The sequence below is a fragment of the Notamacropus eugenii genome, chromosome 6 (genome assembly GCF_028372415.1).
Source record: "Notamacropus eugenii isolate mMacEug1 chromosome 6, mMacEug1.pri_v2, whole genome shotgun sequence".
NCBI classification, from domain to species: domain Eukaryota; kingdom Metazoa; phylum Chordata; class Mammalia; order Diprotodontia; family Macropodidae; genus Notamacropus; species Notamacropus eugenii.
Genome location: NC_092877.1, coordinates 366991821 through 367013841, shown reverse-complemented (window position 1 = coordinate 367013841; position 22021 = coordinate 366991821). Strand labels below are relative to the sequence as shown.

General features: G+C 37.3%; 1 protein-coding gene across 1 annotated transcript in view; it reads left to right on the top strand.

The window, feature by feature from the left end:
* RSRC1 (arginine and serine rich coiled-coil 1) overlaps positions 1–22021 on the top strand; it is a 438530-nt gene that overhangs the window by 189646 nt on the left and 226863 nt on the right. Inside the window, exon 5 of the mRNA XM_072621533.1 lies at positions 17541–17577. Coding sequence (XP_072477634.1) covers positions 17541–17577 — 37 coding nt within the window. The remainder of the gene's footprint in view (positions 1–17540; positions 17578–22021) is intronic.

Sequence of the window (22021 nt, the reverse complement as noted above, 5' to 3'; positions counted from 1 at the left end):
GTGCCTTCTGGAAAGGCAGAAATGCTATCCCAGCCCTAAAGGAAGGTGTACTGTAGTATAGAGACAGCATGTAAGGAGCTCTGTGTGCAAGGGGTCCAGAGAGTGGATGGAAAAGAATCTTAGAAGGGAACACTAGAGGAGCATGGTGGGGGAAGAGGAGAAGGGGAGGACAGGGAGGAAGGGGAGAAAGGGGAGGATCAAGAAAGCTTCCTGCAGAAGGTGGGATTTCAGCTTTGTCTGTTCTCTTTTTGCACATTAAGGACTTTGATGTTAGGGGCCATGGACAGGAGTTGTGCTATCTTTGACAGAAAAAGTGTTGTTTATTAATTTTTTGCAAATTGTTTTCTATTTCCTTGTGTTTTTATACAAATGACCTATGAAACAGGAAATTCATCTAACTGGAATTTTTTTTTAAAAATTGGTGGATACTACATAATCTATTTCTACTTAAATTACTTGATTTTGTTTTGTGTGGCACCATAGGAAACCATAGCCTGTTTCCACCTTCCTGGCAGAGAAACGCTTGAATTGAGAAGAATGGAAAGTGTGTCCACTGAAGAGATTGCAATTGGAAAAAGTTTACAAAGCCCTGGTCTAGAACATCTAAAGACTGCAAAAAGCTTATGCAATTTTGTAATTTGGGGAAAAGCATTTTGGATTAAGATTTCCTATTAATTTGTAATCTATGGTATCACCATTTTACAGAAATTTTTATTTGGAATTTAACAGTATCTTTTAGTGTTGGGTTTGTGTGTGCTAACATCTCAGTCTGATATCACCTTGTACAACTTAAGGGCCAAGCTGGAAACTGCTTCCTGGAATCAAACACCTTGAGAATCTGCAGCTTGAAGGGTCTTTTAGATTCTCCCTTTCCAGCTTCAACCCCATAGAAAAGCATTTCAGTTCTGTCTTAAAATCCCTCTCCCCCTTTTCCTGTCTCTTCTCATGCCTCAGCAAACTCCAACCCTGCATTACTCCTGCCATTGACTTCTCCCACACTTCCCTACTCATGTATTAATGAATCCAGCTCGAGAAAGTCCTTCCTTCTTGCCGGCCAGATTCACTACACGTTTATGTTATTTAATCTCACCGGGGCCCCTTCCTGCAGTGGCAATCCTTTTATTCCTCTGCTAATTGATCTTTATATCCCGCTCTCAATGATGGAAACTTGCAAAACATTTTCTTTCCACAAGCCTACACCCTCTTACCCTTCTTTACCCTCTCAATTACCTTTTACTTTACAAAATGAAAAAAATCCAAGGCTGTCTGCTGCCAGCTCGCTTCTCTTCCCTGCTCCGTCCTTGACCACCCTTCCGCCTGTTCTCACAGACATGTGCCATGATTCCATGACTTCCTCCTTTGTTCCAGTTTCTGAAAGAGCTGGCTCTTCTCATCCCCAAGGCCAGCTTCACTGCATGTGTCCTTGATCCCATCCACTTCCATCTTGTCCAACAGATTATCCATACTATATCCCTTCTTCTCTAATCTTCTGTTTTGTTTCTGTTATTGTATCTTCTTGTTCATTTCTTATTGCACGAAAGTATTCAGTTACATTCATATACCACAGTTTGTTCAGCCATTCCCCAATTGATGAGCATCCCCTCACTTTTCAATATTTTTCTGCCATGAAAAGGGCTGCTATAGATATTTTTGCACATACAAGTCCTTTTCCCTTTTTTTTATGATCTTTTTGGGATACAGACCTAGTCATTGTATTGCTAGATCAAAGGATATGCACAGTTTAGTTGTCCTTTGATCATGGTTCCAAATTGCTCTCCAGAATGACTGGATCAGTTCACAACTTCACTAGCAGTACATTAGTATTGCAATTTCCTCACATCTCCAACATTTATAATTTTCCTTTTTTGTCATATTAGCCAATGTGATAGGTGTGAGGTGGTATCTCAGAGTTGTTTTAATCTGCATTTCTCTAATCAAAAGTGATCTAGAGCACTTTTTCATATGTTTGTGTATAGTTTTGATTTCTTCATCAGAAAACTGTCTTTTCATATCCTTTGATCATTTATCCACTGGGGAATGGCTTATATTCTTATAAATTTGGCTCAGTTCTCTATATGTTTGAGAAATGAGGCCTTAATCAGAGACTCTCACTGTAAAGATTGTTTCCGATCTTGGTTGCATTGGTTTTATTTGTACAAAAGCTTTTTATTTTAATATAATCAATTATCTGTTTTGCATCTTATAATGCTCTCTCTGTTGTCTGGTCATGAATTCTTCCCCTCCCCAGAGATCCCCTTTCTCTTCTAATTTGCTTATGGTGTCACCTTTTATTCCTACATCATGTACCCAGTTTGACCATATCTTGTTATACAGTGGGAGGTGTTGGTCTATGCCTGCTTTGTTCCCTGTTGTTTTCTAGTTTTCCCAGCAATGTTTGTCAGATAGTGAGTTTTTACTGCAAAGACTGGGTTCTTTGGGTTTATCAAGCACTAGGTTGCTATGGTCATTGACGACCAGATAAGTTTCAATGATTTCTGCTTTATAATATTGATTGAGATCTGGTATTGCTAGATCACCTTCCTTTGTATTTTTTTTATTAATTTCCTTGATTTTCTTGACCTTTTGTTCTTCCAACAAATTTTTGTTGTTATTTTTTCTAGTTCTATCAGATAATTTTTGGTAGAGTGATTGGTATGGCACTAAATAAGTAAATTAGGTTAGGCAGAATTGTCATTTTCATTATGTTGACTCAGCCTGTCCATGAGCAGTTGACATTCTTCCAGTTGTTTAGATCTGACTTTATTTGTGTGAAAAGTGTTTTGTAATTGTGTTCATATAGTTCCTGATTCTGTCTTGGCAGGTAGACTCCCAAGTATTTTGTATTGTTTACAGTTATTTTAAATGGAATTTCTCTTTCTATTTTGATGCTGGGCTTTGTTGGTTATATAAAGAAATGCTGGTGATTTATATGGGTTTATTCTATATCCTGCAACTTTGCTAAAGTTGTTAATTATTTCAGGTAGTTTTTAGTTGATTCACTAAGTTCTCTAAGTGTACCATCATATCATCTACCCATCGCCCACCCTCCTGTCTTCCCCTTCACTGCAATAGATCTTTTACACCTCTTCATCTGAAATAATTTACCCCATTTTACCTCTCCCTTCCTTCGGCACCCACTGTACTCCTCTTTCTTATCCCTAAGTTTTTATGTCATTCCCTCAAATTCACCTTTACCCATACCTTTACCCATGTCTATGTATGTTCCCTCTAGCTGTACTATTAGTGATAAATTTTTTTTTTTAGAATTTCTAGTATCATCTTCCCGTGTAGAGATGTAAACTATTTAGCTCTATTGAATATCTTATGTTTTCTTTTCCCTTTTACCTGTTTATGCTTCTTTTCGGTCTTGATATTAGAGACCAGATTTTTAGTTTAATTCTGGTTGTCTCCTTTTGAAAGCTTGAAATCCTTCTATTTCATTGAATGACCATTTTTTTCTTGATATATTATGCTTAATTTTGCCAGGTAAATGATTCTTGGTTGTAGTCCTGGTTCCTTTTCCTTCTGGAATATCATGTTCCCTAATTTCTGATTCTTATAATATTGTAGCTTCTAATTCCTGGATGATCCTAATTGTGGCTCCCTGATATTTGAATTATTTCTTTCTGGACACTTGCAGTTATTTTTTCCTTGACCTGATAGTTTGAAATTTGGCTCTAATGCTCCTTGGAGTTTTTATTTTTGGAATCTCTTTCCTAAGGTGGTTGGTGGATTCTTTCAGTGCCTATTTTGCCTTCTGGTTTCAGGATATCAGGGCAGTTTTTCTCTATAATTTCTTAAAAGATGGTATGTAAGTCCTCCTTTGAATTATGGCTTTCAGGTAGTCTGTTGATTCTGCCATTGTCTCTCTTAGATCTGTTTTCTAGATTATTTGTTTTTCCATGAGGTATTTTTTATTTTCTTCTCTTTTTTCATTCTTTTAAATTTGTTTGATTGATCTTGATGTCTCATAGAGTCATAAGATTCTACTTGCTGAATTCTGACTTTTAAGGAGTTGTTTTCTTAGTTGTTGTACTTAGTTTTCTACTTGGTCAATTGTACTTTTTAAGTAGTTATTTTCTTCAGGGCATCAGTTTTTAGTATTCCATTTTTTAAACAGTTGTTTTCTTTTTCCAGACTGTTGACTCTTTCCATAATTCTCTTGCATCACTCATTTCTTTTCCCAGTTTTTCTTCTACCTCTCTTATATGATTTTGAGTTCTTTCTAGACTTGAGACTTCCTCTTTTTCTCTGAGGTTTTGCCCATAGGTGTTTTTTACATTGTTGTCCTTTTCTAAGTTTGTTTTCTTGATCTTCCTGGTCACCATCATAACTTTCTAGTATCAGATTCTTTTATCCATCTTTTTTTGGCCTGTTTCCTTTCTTTTAAATTGTAGCTCTGCTCTCAGGGCAAAAGGGGCACTGTCCCAGTCTTCTTGTGCCAGGGGCTGCACAGGGTGCTGTGCTGCACTGATGTTGCCCTGAAGCCCATGGGCGACTTTCGTGTCTGGTACTATAACTAAGGTAGAGCTTGCTACTGGCTGACTAGGATGCTTTCTGTTCTGGATGATGCTCTCCTTTTACCTGAGTGAGACAGACTTTCCTGCCAGTCTACTAAGTTTCTTGGACTCAAAGATCATTTCACCCCATCTTTTTGCTGGTTCTACTATTCCCCAGTGTGTTTTGAAATGCTGTTTTATGGTTGTTTAGAGGAGGATATGGGAGAGTTATGGCAATTTGCTGCTTACTCTGCTGTCTTGTCTCCCAGAAATCCCTCTAATCTTTTTTTTTTTTTTTAATTTTGTTCTGAATTTAGCAAACACCAAAAAAGAAAGAATACTTAAATATATGAGATAGAATTGTGTAAGAAATTCAACATGATTAGTTCATGGTGAATCTCCTTCCCCAGAATACCTTATATTCATTTTGTCTACCTAGGGTGTCTCAAAAGTCTTAAGCTTTTTTAATCCAGAAACTACATTAAGACTTTTGGGACACCCTGTATTTTATATATACTTACAAGTATGTATGCTGTCTCCACATTTAAAATGTAACCACCTTGAGGGTGAGGACTTTCACTTTTTGTCCTTGTCTCCCTAGTAGATAATAATTGCTTGATAAAAGCTTGCTTATAACACCTTTGGCCTAGTATGTTAGGGAAGTGTATGAATAGCTAGAAATAATTTTGAAATAAGGCCTTAGCTCCCAGAATGAGAAGGAAAATATGCCCTCAAAAAAGAAATTGTTAATGTCATAGAATCCGAAGGGAACTCGAGGCCATCCAGCCCAACTCATACTGGGAAAAAAGCCCTTCTGCACAATGTACTTAGCAGATGCTCTTTATGTGAAGGTCTCCACCAGAGGGAACTCCTTAGGGCAGCCCACTCTATGTTTCACAGTCACTAGATCACAAAATCTGAGAGTTTTAAGCTGCAGCAGCAGATTTCTTGTCCATCCTGTACACAGATTCCCCACCTTAACATACAGCTTGTGCTCCTCAGGTCTCTTCTAGAAGAGCTCCAAGGAAAGGGCTCCTACCTCCCGCTACTCCAGGCAGCCTATTCAGCTCCCCTTGTTAGGAGGGGTTTCCTAACTTCAAGCTTAAATATGGGTAGCTGGGTGGCACCACAGGGTGTCATAAAGGGCCAGGCTTGGAGTCAGTAAGACTCATCTTCACAAGTTCAACTCTGGCCTCAGACACTTACTAGCTTTGTGACCCTGGTCAAGTCATTTAACCCTGTTGACCTCAGTTTCCTGAGCTGTAGAAGGAAATAGCAAACTGCTCTGATATCTTTGCCAAGAAAACCCTAAGTGAAGTCATGGAGAATTGGACATGACTAAAGGGTCTGAACAACAACTTCCCCTTCCTAGTCCTCCACCTCTGTTCTGTTGCTAAACAGAACAGGTCTGATCCCTATTCTACACGACAGTTCTCCAAGTCCTTGAAGACAGTTGGCGTGTGCCTAGGAGTGTGCTTTTAAATCACATATTGAAGAAGTTCATATTTTGCTCATTTTTAAGAATTTACCATCACATTTAGATTTGCTTCTCTGTAACATCTACCCTTGTTCTTGCTTTTTTCTTCTGCTGTGAAGCATAACAAGTTTGATTCCTCTTTCATATGATAATTCTTCATGTACCTGAAGGTGGCTCTCATTTTCCTCTTAAGGCTTCCCTTCTACAGCTTAAACATTCCCAGTTATTTATACGTCATTTTTTCAAGCTCTCCCATCCCATAATGTCCTTCCTAAAATGTAGCTTGTTATTCAGTCTTTTTTCCATTGTATTTGACTCTTTGTGACCCCATTTGGGATTTTCTTGGCAAAGATACTGGAGTGGTTTGCCATTTCCTTCTCCAGCTCATTTTACAGATAGGAAAACTGAGGCAAACAGGGTTAAGCAGCTTGCCCAGAATCACACAGCTACTAAGTATTTGTGGGCAGATTTGAACCTAGGACTATGTCTTCCTGATTCTAGGCACATCACTATCCATTGTGCCACCTCGCTGTCCAAAATGTGGGAGCCACAGTTGCTGTTTTTCGGTTGACTCTTTATGACCCTGTGAACCATAGCATATCAGTGCTGTCCTTGCGGTTTTCTTGGCAAAGATACTGGAGTGGTTTGCCATTTCCTTCCTCAGCTCATTTTACAGGTGAGAGACTGTGGCAAACAGGGTGAAGTGACTTACCCAGTGGTCACACAGCTAGTAAGTGTCTGGGGCGAGATTTGAACTCAGGCCTCCAGGCCTGGCATCCTGTGCACTGTGGTGCCCCCTCGCTGCAAATCAGCAAGCAGCTTTCTAAATGTTACAGGCTCTTTTCTCTCCATCATCCTTTGTGTAGTAGCCCTTCAGTGGATAAATGATGAGGTGGAGATGCTGGTGAGGAAACTTCATCGAGCAGATGGAATTTACATTGATCAAGTTTTACAGTACAGAGGGAAAGTTTTATCTAGTTTTGTTCCAGAAGGGCACATGTAGAAAGTAGAATTACCGGCCAATCAGGCTTCTGGAGAGTAGAAACATTCTTTATTCTTATATTCTTTACCCTAGGCAAGTATGTAAGTGATGTATGCTTGCTTGACTGACCTCCATGTGAAAAAACCAGAGCATTGTCAAGCTTATGATCTCTGAACCTTCAGCTTATTATTTTGACCAGCCCTCTATTTCACTCTGGCAACTCATTAGTCAGTTTGGGGCATGGATTGTTTTTAGATGTGACCTAGAAGATTTAATATTTAAAAGGGAACCAACATGGTTAAATATCCAGTAATCTGATGTAAAACTAACACCCTTGCTCATTTATAGTAAGTAATATAGTGCAGTCTGTGTTTAATATTTAAAATACTTAGTTCTTTATCTTTTTTGTTTGGAATTATAATCTATTTCATCATATTCATTATATTAAGCAAGATAATGGTTTTATGGTATAGTCACATAAACATAGAATTCTAGTTCTGGATGGAGATATCTACTCAGTCTTTCATTTCATAGGTAAGGAATTGAGGCCAAAGAGATTGTCACTTGAAAATGAACATGTTTTATTTTTATTATGTGCCTTGGTTTTTGATACCTTCCTAACTTGGATTTTTGGAGAAAGATTTGAAATATGTTGAGCTGTATATTCACACTATATTTTATCTTCATTTTTCCCTTCATCAACTTATAAATAGATTGTTACTTAAATTCATTACTATTCATTGCTTAATACTGAAACTGGCAGAGGTTACCAGTCATGTCCTAATTGTCAGATACAAGACTTTTTCCTCATTTCTCATCTTATTTGTCCTTTCCTGGCCCTGCTGAACATGCACCCCCTCCTTTATACACTCTGAGTTTTCTTTATCATGTTGATCAATCCTTCTCTTTCATCCTTTGCTGGTCTTTTTTCTCCTCCTGGACCTTTCATATGAAAAATATTTCTCCAGTACTTTGGGGTTTTTTAAATTGGATTTAGGTTTTTGTTTTGTTTTTGTCATTGTGTTTTTTAACCAGTTTCCTTTTTACTCTATTACTTTTTAATCTCATCTATTACTAGAGTTTCAAACTGAATATTTCTGTGATGTGCTTAAGATCTACACATTTTCATTTTATTTTTATTCTGAACTTAACACAAAATAAAATAAGTATTTCCATATACATTTTAGAATAGAATACTGTATATGAAACTATTACTCTCTATTACTTGCTTTTCTTTTTAAGTACATAGAGGTCCACATTTCTAACCACCTCCTAGATATCTCCAAATGAATTATCTTCCCAATACTACTAAACTCAAGGGTGAGTCTTTTCCATGAAACATGTTAATATTTCTGTTCATAGCACTATAATTCTTCTCCTCTCCTGCATTTCACCCTGTAAGTGAACTTGGATTCCTCTCTCTCCATGAGGCACTGTATCTGACCAGTCCCTCTTGTGTCTTTGCCCTTCTTTTATTCCCACATCATTCCATCTCCCCTAGAGTGTCTCAGTAACTTTACAACCAGACTGCCTGTGCCACATTAAATTTGTTCAAGTCCCCAAAGAGACCACAAGAGCCATCTTGTCCAACTTAGACCTGTTGGATGGCTCTCCACAAAGTGGTCACCCACCTCTCCTCTGCTCTCCATGATAGGGCTGTTACCACACACTGACACAATCTGGTGCAGATACTTGATAGTTTTTCATTGAGTATGATGATCAGCATATTTATGTTGTTTGCTTCCTCTCCTCAATTCTTCATGTGGCCTAGAGGTCAACTAAAAAATAGGATTAAATAATTAATGATTCTGATTTGTAATTTCATTGGTTCAGGGTGCTCCTGAGATGGAAACTTCCTTCACTATTGCAGGCCAAAAGCCCATTTGTAATTTCTTGTTTTTCAGAGTTATCAAGCCCCTTGAAAAGTCCTAGAATGTTTTGTCTATGCAAATAATTCTCCAGTCTGTATATCCAGTCCTAACCTCTTTCCTGATCTGCCATCTCACATCACCAACTCTTGGACATATCAACGTAGATGTTCCACAGACTTCTCAAACTCATGCTATCCAAAACAGAGCTCACCTTCCCCTCTCCCTCAGCCCTCTCTTTTTCTAAACTTCCCTAGGACACCACAATATACAAACATTCTAGAAAGGAATGTCGCATGATGCAGGGTGGAAGGGGAAAATAGTCCACCCCCAGTGAGCAGTTTGCACAGTGTCCAGCAGATATCAAGTATCACTGTGTTTCCCTGGGAGTTCACTGTGATGCTCACTTTGGAACTTCTGGTAGAAGTGATTATCTAGAAGACTTTCATGTGGAAGAAGACTTGGATTTATTCTGCTTAGTCCCGGAAAACAGAACAAAAGGCAAAGGATATAAGTGGCAAACAAGCAGCTTTGAATTTATGAACAGTTACTTGCCAATAATTAAGTTATACAAAAGTGGAGTGGTCTACTTGGAAAAGGGGGGTTCTTCCCCTCAGGTCTTCAGGTAAAGGTGACATGATGGTTTGATTGGGGGGGGGGGGTTATTCTTGCTCAGTTTTAAATTTTACTAGATAGTCTTTGAAATTCTAGTACATATAAATATATTGAAATCTGTTTTGTTAAGTAATCTAGCCACAATATATGAGGCCTTAGCTTTTTTGTAAAAACAAAGAGGATTCCTCACTCAAAAAAACTTTATTACTTTTTAAAACTAGTTGTAGTGAGTTGTCATATTATTGGAGTTTATATGCTGCTAAAATTATCCAAAATGATGTTTATATTCAATGGAAGAATTGATCACATAGTTAAAGAAATGTTATCAGCTTAACAATTTATTAAGCTAATACTATATACAAGACACTGCCTTATATAATTTATATAAGAAAGACTGGAGCAAGGGTTATTTCCAGTTTAAATGTGAAAAACTCAGGCCCTTATGAGCATAATTCAGAGAAAACATTGACATTCACCACTATAGGAAAAATAAGATGATTGTAAGTGTAGTTTTGTAATGCAGAGAATACCAAACTGGCTTTAATTTTCAACTGTCATATTTCCAAAGAATATTTTATTGTAGTGTAGCTGTTAAGTTTTGTTCATACCAGTATCCATGTTGGTTTAATATAATAACTGGTGGTAAATGTTTTGAATTGCTAATTTTGATTGTATGATAAGTGCAAGTTTATGGATAACTTTAGGCTTTTATTAGTAACCATATTTAATATTTTATTTATTAAAGACTTGGACAGTGAAATCAGTAATTTTATGCTACTTCTGTTAGTAACCTTGATCATTTTATAACTATTTTCAAACTATCCACTTCTTCCCAAATGAAATTTTAGGTTGCTTTTCTTTCCCTCATGGCTGTGATTTGTATTTGCTTAATCTGTCTCTCTTGAAACTGCTTTTGGCTATTGTTCAGTGGTTTGTTGTGTCTGCTCTTTGTAACCCCGTGTATCATAGCACAACAGTATTGTCCGTGAGGTTTTCTCAGTTTCCTTCCCAGTGGATTAAGGCAAACAGAAATTAAGTGACTTGCCCAGGATCAGACAGCTAGTACATGTCAGAGACTGGATTTGAACGTAAGGCTTCCAGACCCCAGGTCCTGCACTCTGTCCACTGAACCACCTAGCTGCCAGCTGGAAACTGCTTTAAGATGTATTTAGTTTCTAAAAAAAAAAAAAATAGCCTTTAATATATTAGTTTTTTTAATATAGAAATTACTACTTGATATGAGAGCAGCTCAATTGTGAAGAATTTTTATTTTTTAAAGGGAGCATTCAAGTAAATATGCATCATGCTGTCTCAACAAACATTTTGGCCTCCATAGATAAATAGTAACTGCTGGTGACACAGAATGGTGTGGCACTGACAGGAGTGGCATTGCTGTTTGAGAAATTCATTTTAGGTAGAATTGTATTTTCAACCAGTAAATCCCACTGTGGGTTGTTATTTTACCTGTTGTCTTCTTACACTTTCATGCAAGTGAGGTTCCTTTTCCATGGTACTATTGAGCATGCTGCTTTTCACATGATACACAGTCAGCATTTTTGAATGGAATTGATATTTGAACAAATAATTAATTCCTAACATTAATAACTGATCAAGAACAAAAGATCTTACCTTGGTTAGAAATGTTTTGAGGGAGTATCAGATATATCAAAGTTGCATCTTCAGAATTTTGAATATAATGATGATGGTGTTAGAAAAATAATTAAATATAGGCATAACACAGATAAAAGTGTCTCAGTTACGCTTCTCCCCTAGCTGTCATCGCATGATCTACGCCCAACATCGTCACACTGGAAAGCAGCTTCACATTGAAACTGACAGGTGCCACAAGGTTGATTTAGGACCACTTCAGACTTGTCTTAGATGCACCATGTCAGCCTCATGCGTGGTCAGCTTCTGCATTTCCTGCTTCAGAGACTCGTGGTACACAGATATTACTGTCTGTGCTGCCTCAACTACAAATTGGATGAACAATCCTTGACACTTTTTCAATATTATTACATTAAACCAAGTGGATTTTGATTGATAACCTAATATTCAACTAATGCAAAACATCAATCATGGCAAGTGTATTAATTATTTAATATTGCAGTCTAATTCAGAAATCGATGTGCTGCATGAGGGGAAGGGAAACTCATGGTTCCCAGAAGACTTAAGACAGGGAGTGATTAAAAAAAGACCTGCTGTCCTCCTGTGTGTTAGTTCAATACAAATCTTTATTCATTTGCCAATAATCTCTTTCCATTTTCCACTTCAGGACCATTTTATCAGTTTTGAGACTTATAATTGAATTAAGTCTGCTTTCAGCACAGGGCAGAAGGAGTTGCACCAATATTGATGAAGTCATGACAGGGACAGCACAAGAGACAGACCACTAAAGAGGACAGGTTTTATACCATTTGCTTGAAACAACTTTACATCAATGTCTTGGTTCCTGTTTCTTTTAAGTTCATTAGGACCTTTGGCATCACCATATACCACTATCACTTCTTTTCTATTTAAATAATACCCAGCCCTGTGTAGTATTCTTTACTGATAATAATGCTTTAAATCTGCCTAAAATAATGCTAAGGGAAGGATTATTTTTAGGAAGTTAATCGGATTTTAGAGCTGGAAGGGATCCTAAGGGTCATATATACTCCAAACCTCTTACTTTACAGATGAGGAAACAGATGAATTAATTGACTTCACCAGTGTCACAGAGATAAGAAGTAGCAGAACTAGAATTTGAACTCCAATCTTCTGACCCCAGATCCATTGCTATTTCCACTCATTGACATTTCTACCTTGGCCTGGGTGACTTTTTGAAACTTCATCTTACATAACATGAGCAATATGTAATAGTTTGCTGTAATTGAAGGCTCAGTAAAGTAGAAGTGGGTGACCTGTAAAAATCCATTCTATCCCTAATGTTTTCTAGTCCTTCCCGTCCATAAAGCTAGATCACAATAGTGAATAATAAATCCTGTGAAATAGTCACAGGTACTCAAATTCACACTATTCACAGCTATAATTATATAAAACATGGTGCAAGTACACCTCATTTTATTGCACTTCACTCTATTGTGTTTCATGTATTTTACCTTTTTTACAGATTGTTTGTGGCAGCCTTGTATTGAGCAAGTCTGTTGGCGCCATTTTTCCAACAGCATGTGTTCAAATTATGTATCTGTCACATTTTGGTAATTCTCACAATATTCAAACTTTGCCATTATTGCTTTATCTGTTATGATGATCTGTCATCAGTGATCTTTGATGTTATTGTAATTGTTTTGGGACACCATGAACTGCACCTATATAAGATAGCGACATTCATAGAAGTGTGTGTTCTGACTATTCCACTGACTGGCTGGCCCTGCATCTCTCTCCCTTTCTTCAGACCTCCCTATTCCCTGAGACACAACAATATCGAAGAATATTACATAAACTCAGTTAAAAAAGGTAGCAGCAGGGTTTGAGAGGGTTGACTCCAATTTTGAAAGAAGTTCTACTGTGGGTGAACTGCTATCAAACAGTGCTGCTTGCTACAGAAAAATCTTTCACGAAAGGAAGAGTTAAAGAATGTGGCAGACTTCACGGCTGTCTTATTGTACGAAATTGCCACAACCAACCCCACCTTCAGCAGCCACCACTTGACCAGTAAGTAGCCATCAGCATCAAGGCAGGACCCTCCACAGAAATAAGATTATCAAAGGCTCAGGTGATGGTTAGCACTTTTAGCAATAAGTTCATACTTTAGTTAAGGTATAAACATTACTTTTTTTATACATAATATGATTGCACATTTAATAAAATACAGTATAGGGTAAAAATACCTTTTATATGCACTGGGAAACTAAAAAATTCATATTACTTGCTTTATTACAATATGCACTGTGTTGTCGTGATCTAGACCCAAACCTGCAGTGTCTCCAAGCCATGCCTGTGATTGGTTCCACTCCAAAGGAAATAGATAGTTTGAATTCAAATACTGCATCTGCTTCATGGGATTCTTTCTTCACACTGATCAGATACTAGGTATAGAAGATACTTTGGGGGATCATGTTAGCTTCATAAAGAGTCTTAATTTTTTTCAAGCCATAAGGCTATCCCTTATCACATTTATCATCTATGCTTCATAACATTTAAATTTTGTGATGATTCACTAAGGTTTACATTATTTTGCATATTTGCATTATTCCCTAAGCGTACTTTTTGTTGTTCAGTCCTTTTTAGTCATGTTCTATTCTCTTTGTGACTCCATTTGCAGTTTTCTTGGCAGAAATCCTAGAGTAATTTGCCATTTCCTTTTCCAGCTCATTTTACAGATGAGGAAACTGAGGCAGACAGAGTTAAGTGTCCTGCCCAGGGTTGCACAGTGTGTTTGAGGAAGGATTTGAATTTAGGTCTTCCTGACTTCAGGCCTGGCACTCCATCCACTGCAGTGCCACCTAGCTACTACATATATACTCAGTCGTGAAATATGTACAACACAACATAAGTAACTTAGGATCCATTCATGTATTGGATTAATGTTTTTATATTATTATTTCTCTGTCTTTTGAATTTTGTTTTGTTCTAGCAATTTTTTTATAGTTATGAATTCATAGAGAGCAAAGATCAGTTCTATGTAGTTTTATTTATTATAGAGAATTATGTATTTATTAATGTTTTTTAATTGTAAAAATGATCATATTGTCTACATAGTAATATGGTGTGTTACTGTTTAAGTAACCTATTGATTAGATGGAGTTAATTTCATTTCTAAGAGTTTCTCTTGGTGATGGTTTAACATGTGGATACTACACAATACAAGAATTTGGCTTGTTATCAGTCTTTAAACACTCCTAACCCCTTTCCCCATACAAACACACATTCCCACACACATACACTTACACACACACTCAAAATAGTTTACTAATTAAAGAACAAGGTGTTTGTTTTAAAGTCCAAGCCTTTGGCGTTCAGCAAACCGTGTTAGCACGTAACTGGAATACAGAAAAGAGGCAGAGCTGCAGAGGTACAGCCTGCTCTCAGTACTAAAATACGTTGTGCCTCAAGCCCTGAAACTTAAGGACAACTTAGAAAGTCAGCAGAATGTAATGACAGGGTGCTATCACATATTCTAAATTCTTTCAGTGTTATAATGTGGATTTTCTTTTTTTTTTTTTTTGTAGTATTGTCATTTGTGTTCTGAAATTTTTAATTTAATTTTTATTTATGAAATTTTTTCATGTATTTTTTTTTAAACGCAAGCATCTCAATGTCTCCTCCAAGTCAAGCCATCCTGCTATTGCATGACAGGAAGAACAATAGACCAGTTGTTGTAGATACTAAACTTTCTCTAAAATGAGGGCCCTAAGGGTGCTGAGAACAGGAAAGACAGGAGGTAATGAAGGAGGAATACAGTGGCACTAGTCAGAAAAGGCAAGGAGAATTTGAGGTGCAGTGCGGAGGCCTTCACGCCATGTAAATAATGTGAAGAAATAGATGATGAGATTAGGGAGGGAGAGAGGGAGTGACCAAGGAGAGGAGAAGACTGGGGAGGAGGCCAGCCTGGGGTTGGGAAGAAAGAATAAGAGACTGAGATTGACACAGAGATTTAGGGAGTGAAGTAGAGAAAGGTGAGGAAGAGTCCTGAGACTGAGAGGGTAACTGTATTCATTGTTCTGGCACCATCCTGGCCCCTGTCAATGCAGTTCAGTTATAGGTACTGTCATTTTGCAAAAGTGTTTTCTGTAGTGAGAGCAGAATGGTCATTTTAGGTATGGCAAGGAGAACTAATGTTTTCATGAGTTAGCAGGACATAGTTGAAAGGGTACTGGTGGGGAAGAATGGGTTTTCAGCTCAGCCCACTCACGTGATAGAATTACCCTGACTCAGTTACCTTATGTGCAAAAAAAAGGATGACAAGACTTAGACTGTTCACAGGATCACAGCAAGAAAAGCCTTTTACGGACCTTGAACTGCTCACCTTTCTGGTGATGATTTCTGTCACCTGCAAAAGGATAGCATTAGACTAAAGCTGATCTCTAAGACCCTTTCCAGCTCAAAACTGCAGTGGCCTTAAAATGCTTTGTAAGTGAGAGTAATTATTACTGAGATTTTGAATGCTATGGATAAATTCGCTCACCTTGGCAGTATGCTTTCCAGAAGTGTACTCATTGATGGTGAGACTGATGCACGAATTTCCAGAGCTAGCTTAGGGTTTGGGAGGCTCTGAAGGAAAGTGTGGGAGAGAAGAGGTACTAAACTGACTACCAGGCTGAACATCTACAGAGCCATTGTGCTGACCTCAATTGCTGTATTCCTGTTAAACCTGGACAGTATACCAATGACATGCCAGGAAACTGAATTGCTTTTATGTGAATTATCTTAGGAAGAGTCTGAAGATCACCTGGCAAAATAACGTACTGGACATTAATGTCTTTTCTTGAGCTAACCTGCACAGCATTCAGATTTTACGTCAGAGAGGTCATCTCTGATGGGCTGGCCACAATGTTTGAATGCCAAATGTACATTTGCCTAAAAGACTATTTAGGCAAATAGTCTAAAATTTAGACGCAGGGCAAGCATTCACATGGTGGTCAGAAGAAACAATGCAATGACACTCACAAGGTCTCTGTGAAGGACTTTGTAATTATTGTAAGACATGGAAGACAGTGGCACAGGACCACCCAGCATGGCGCTCAGTATCAAAGAAGGTGCTGCGCTCTATGAGCAAAGTAGAATTCCAATTACTCAAAAGAAATGTGAGATATGCAAATTTAGAGCCATCCCCATTCCAGTTGTTGATGTAGACTATTTGTGTCCTACCCGTAGTAGAACCTTCTGAGCTGTTATTGGTCTGGTCATACCACAATCAGACACACTGCACATGGACCCCAAAATAGTGATGTCATTTTAGTCCTCTTTCAATAATGAAGGGCAACCACCAGTTATTACTAATAATAACATCACTAATATCAGTAAAGAGGACCAGACATTAATTTTTCTATATGTTGCTCCTTAGTAAAATTTGACACATAACTGTTTTGAAATCTGTTCATTGAGTATCTTGTTTTGAAATCTATATTAATTCACATCCTGGGCCTTAATTTTCCTTTTTATTGTTGATTTCTTAAATCACTAAACAGCACATCTACTTTTATGAGAAGCATAATATGTTGCAAAGAACATTAAATGAAGCACTTTTATAAGATGTTTCTTTGGAATTATCTATGATTTTATCTTTAGTAATTTCTCTTCTCCCCCTCTCCCCTCACCCCCACCTTGCTTCTAATGTTCCAGTAGGCATGTTTTGCTTATATACTAACATGGTAGAAATGAATGTCAGAAAAAAGATTGTAATCTAGATACCCAGGGATATTCTTACAATCTACTGGTGCTTCTCTGAAAGAGCATACCAGTTTTGTTTGGTTTTGTGTTGTTTTTTTTAAATTGCTTCTGATAAGAATCTGCACGAGTTGTTTATTTGCTATTGTTTAATCACTTTTTCAGTCATGTCCAACTCTTTATGACCCCATGTGGGGTTTTTGTGGCAAAGATAATAGAGTAGTTTGCCATTTCCTTCTCCAGCTCATTTTATAGATGAGGAAACTGAGGCAAACAGGGGTGCATGACTTGCCCAGGGTCACACAACTAGTAAGTGTCTTTGGCCAAATTTTAACTTAGGTCTTCTTGACACCACATGTCATCGCTATCCAATGTGCCATCTAGCTGCCCCTAAATTTTTTTTTTAATTTTTAAAAAATTGCTTCTAATAAGAATCTGCAGGATTTAATGTAACTTTTTTGGTGTCATTTATTAAAATAGCCGGATGACTCACTTCTTTTTTCCTTGTCCACAAAGATACTGTAGGGCATTTTAATGGCATTTTAAGTTATTTCTATCAGTGAAAGATGAAATATACTTTATTAGATGAATTATTTAGTTCGTATTAATGGTTCTTCCTTTAGTGGAAATTGTTCTGCATTATGGTAATGTAAAAATAGAAATGTTAGAAAAATAAGATTTCTTTAAAAAAATATATATCCAAGGTAAACAGATCACTGGAGACAAGGGTTTAGCAACTATTTAGAACTTTTGTTCTTCTGTTACAGGGATTCTGGAAACATCAAAGCTGGATTAGAACATCTGGTAAGTTCTAATTTTCTCTTGAACATTTGCATCATCTTTGATATCTGCATTCTAAATGAACACTTTTGAATGAGCTTTGAATGCCTTGAATTGAGAAAGTCAGCCATTCCCCAAAGGGTCAGTTCACTGTTATTATGGGAAGCCACTTACATTTTCATTTGTCTTATCATTTCAAAGGGATTTTAATTTTTTTAAATTACTTTTTTTATGTAGGGATGAAATGAAATGGACAATCGTCCTTAAATTGGTGGTTGCCTTAATTATAAACAAAAGCGATTTGGTGTTGAATTTTTGGCATAACCTGATCTGACACAAAGAAACTTGTTTTATAAGGAAAGCAGTCAAATATTTCCTGCATAAATATGGTATGTTTTAGTAATTTAAAATCTTTGAAAGAAGTGCACAGCTTTGTTTTTTCTGTTGTCTTAGCCTTATGAATAATGCATTGGTTTAAACTCCATTCAGTTCTGTAATATGTAATAATCATTGAAATGCAAAATATTTTTGGTTTAAGTAAACATATTCAAACCACTAGTGAAATCGAAGCAGATTTTACATTAAAAGCCATGCACTGATCAAAAACAGAGGGGAAACTATGGTACTGTCACCAGTTTGAAACTCATTCAGCTTGCTCTGAGTCTTTCAGCAGAACATTAAGCAGTTCATCTAAACAGATCATTATAAAGTCACGGTCTGGTTTCTGGTCAAATCCAAATGTTGAATAATTAATGGAGCAGATTCTTTTGTAAATACAGTCTGAATACTTTTTTTAATACAAGACTTCATTCGTACATCATGCATATCTTTGTTAACTATTAATGTACAATACTTTGATACCACAAAAACAAGCAATGGTAAAACACAGTGTCATCAGCAAATAGCACTTAGAACGTAGAACTCTCTATTTGTTTAAGATCAGTTATTTTAAATACAAGAGAAATGGAAGCCTTTTGGTTTCTTAATTATCATAGATTATTACCCAAAGGAATTTAAAGGTTAAATATTTATCAGTTTGATTTTTGAGTTGGTGGTGATAACTGCTGGCATCAGTATCAGCAGCATCCCAAAATGTTTACTAGATACTTGTATGTGATGCTGTGCTAGATGTTGTATGGATGGTTCTCGGGATGGAGATCTCCTTGACCTCCAGACGAAAATCCAACGAGAGGTGCACTAACTTAAAGATTCATCTGATGGTAGAGTCTGAAGCTGCAGTGTAAATTAGTAGCATGTAGTCCAACACTTACCTTACAAATAAGAAAACTGAGGGCCAGGGAGGGGAAATTGCTTTTCCCATCATCAGAATAGTTAACAAGGGAACAGTGTTTAGATTTGAACCCTTTTCTTCTGGTTCCAAATGCAGAGTTTTTTCTATAGTCATATATGGGACATGGGAGGATATGCCACAACACTTCATTGGAAAAAGCCTGGGGGGGGGGGGGTAAGTGTGTGAATTGAAAGTTCAGTTTGAGTCAGTAGTGTAATGTAGTGCATTAAGAGAGGTATAGTGTTCAGAACTGGGAGGCAGTTTCTATTTGAATTTGATGCCAGTGGATGGAAGATGGATTGGACATGGGAGACCAAATATGAGAAATCTATTGCCATACTCCCAGGAAGACAGGATAGAAGCCTAAACTAGGAAGGTTGTGTGATAGAGAGGAGGCACACAATGGAAAAGATGTTCTGAATATAGAAGCAACCAAATTTGGCGACTAATTAAATATCTGGGGTAAGTGAGAATGAAAAGTCAGAATGTCACCAAGGATATGAAACGTAGATAACTGGAAAGATAATGATGCCCTTACAGTAATAAGGAAGTTCAGAAAGAAGGTGGGTTTTTGTGGGGGGTGGGGGAGAGTAATGAGTTCTGCTTTGAACATGTTAAGTTGGAAATGCCTACGTAGGATGCAGCTATTAAGACAAGTCCAGTTGGGAATTCATAAGAAACTGCTATGTGGTACTGGCTAAGAAATAGAGTGGTGGATCAGTGGAATACATTAGGTACACAAAATACAGTAGCAAATGACCATATTAATCTAATGTTTGATAAACCCAAACACCCTAGCTTTGACCTTATCTTGGTATATGGTATAAGATGTTGGTCTCTACCAGACCTGCACAACTTGGCAGTAGGTAGGGGCCAAAATTAAAATAAGCTACACTTCTTCAGGCCACAGATAGGTTTCCAGCAACTCACTTTCCAAATAAAGGTATAATTAATGATTAAATTATTTTGCAAATAAACCATATTTTTACAAAGGGACATTTCAATTAATGTCAATTAATTACCCTTATTGCGTAAGATTTTTATTTATCATGAAATTACATTAATATTTTAAAAAATTACTTTGCTAAGCAGTACAAGTTGTAATACATTTTTCAGGTTTTCTTACTGCTTACATTTAGTTAATGGGATGTATTACACTTCTTATCAGCAATTAATTTATCATACTCTGGAATCATGTTTGAAATAGATTTCTTTAGAAATTTGAAAACTAACCTTAGTAACCACCTCATTTTCTGAGTTTACTTTCTTGAAAAACCATTGATTTCCACTGAAAATTCCCCAAATTTTCAAAAATTTGGACACTTTGTTTTTCATTGGTGTCCAATTTGCTTAAATCAGGATGTTTTGATTCAGAATGGCAATGAGAATTGTATTCTTTTACTTCTCAGTAAACAAGACACAATATATTGTCTCTCATTTAAGTAAACAGGTATCTATTTGTCCATTCTAGATTAAACACTCTGTGTTCTGATTCAGTCTTCCATTTCTTTTTATCACCCATTTTACAAAGTCACCCCAAAAACCTGGAAGTTAGAACCAAAAAATCTCCACAGCAACTGCTCTCGTGTAACAATTACTGTACTGTGTGTCCGACTTTGCCGAGAGCACCAGTCACTCATAACCTGGAGGATTGCCAAGCAGTGAGGGAGAGGAAGAAGGCCTCATATTGTTGCCACTTAGTGGCATGGGCATCAGCTGCATTGGTACATGTCTGCACTCACTTTGTCCCTGTTCAACACCAGTAACAACTGAAAACACAGTGAAATGACGCGACTCTCACTCCTCTCAGTCTGGAGACAGACTGGTGATGGTTGGTTGCTGTAAGTCACATGATAAACAGAAGAAAGTGTACAGTGGCACCCCACCCACCAAGTTACATAATGGGCACAACAGTAACTAGTGGAAGACAGGTGAAACAGGGTATTGACAAAGTACTCATTATGTCTTTACTTTCTTTCACACCCTCTATATTTTTTGCGGGCTGCCTGAAATCCTTTGGCAGGCTACAGGCAGCCCACAGGCCATATGTTGTGCAGCCCTAGTCTATACTGTTTTTTTAATTTTTCCAGCAGTTTATGTCAAATAGTTATTTTCCCAGAAGCTGTATGTTTGGGTTTATCAAACATCAGATTGCTATGTGCCTTGTGTATCTAATCTGTTTCACTGATCCTCCACTCTGTTTCTTAGCCAGTACCAGATAGTTTTGATGGTAACTGTTTTATAATATAGTATGAGATCCTATATAGCTACTTCACCTTCCTTCCCAATTTTCCCCTCACTAATTCCCTTAATGTTATTGACCTTTTGTCCTTCCAGATAAATTTTATTATTTTTTTCTACCTGTATAAAATAAATTTTTGGTAGTTTGATTGGTATGGCCCTGAATAAGTAAGTTAAATTAGGTAGAATTGTCGTTATTATATTGGCTCAGCCTGTCCATGAACAATTGATATTTTTCAACATATTTAATGCTGATTTTATTTGTGTGAAAAGTGTTGTGTAATTGTGTTCATATAGTCCCTGATTTTGTCTTGGTAGGTCGGCTCCCAGGTGTTTTATATTGTCTATATTATTTCTGTTGTCTATTTATTTCTGTTGTCTATTTTAAATGAAATTTCTCCTATCTCTTGCTGCTTGGCATTGCTGGTTATATATAGAAATGCTGATGATTTATGTGGGTTTATTTTATGTCCTGAAACTTTGTTAAAGTTGTTCATTGTTTCAAGTAGTTTTTTAGTTGATTCACTAGAGTTCTCTAGGCATACTATCAGATCATCTGTAAAGAGTGATAGTTTTGGGGGCGAAGTCAAGAAAGACACATATACTCTAGCACTTGCCCCACAGCTCACAAAAAAATACCTGTAAAAAATGACTCTCAGCAAATTCTAGAGCAGCAGAAGCCACAGAACAACAGAATGAAAGAGGTTTTCAGCCAAAGGTAACCTGGAAGGCTGAAAGGAAAGGGCTATCTCACAGGATGCTAAGCAGAGCGGAGCTCAGCCCTGGTCCCATTTCACCGGGAGGAACAGAACCTGAACAGACCTCTGGGGCAGAATTCCCAGCAGGAAGGGTCCCAGATCCCTCAACCCACAAGCGACAAAGAAAGCTCCAAAGGTCAGTGTGGGAGGGCATTCCCAGCTGGGTGAGGGGGAGTGG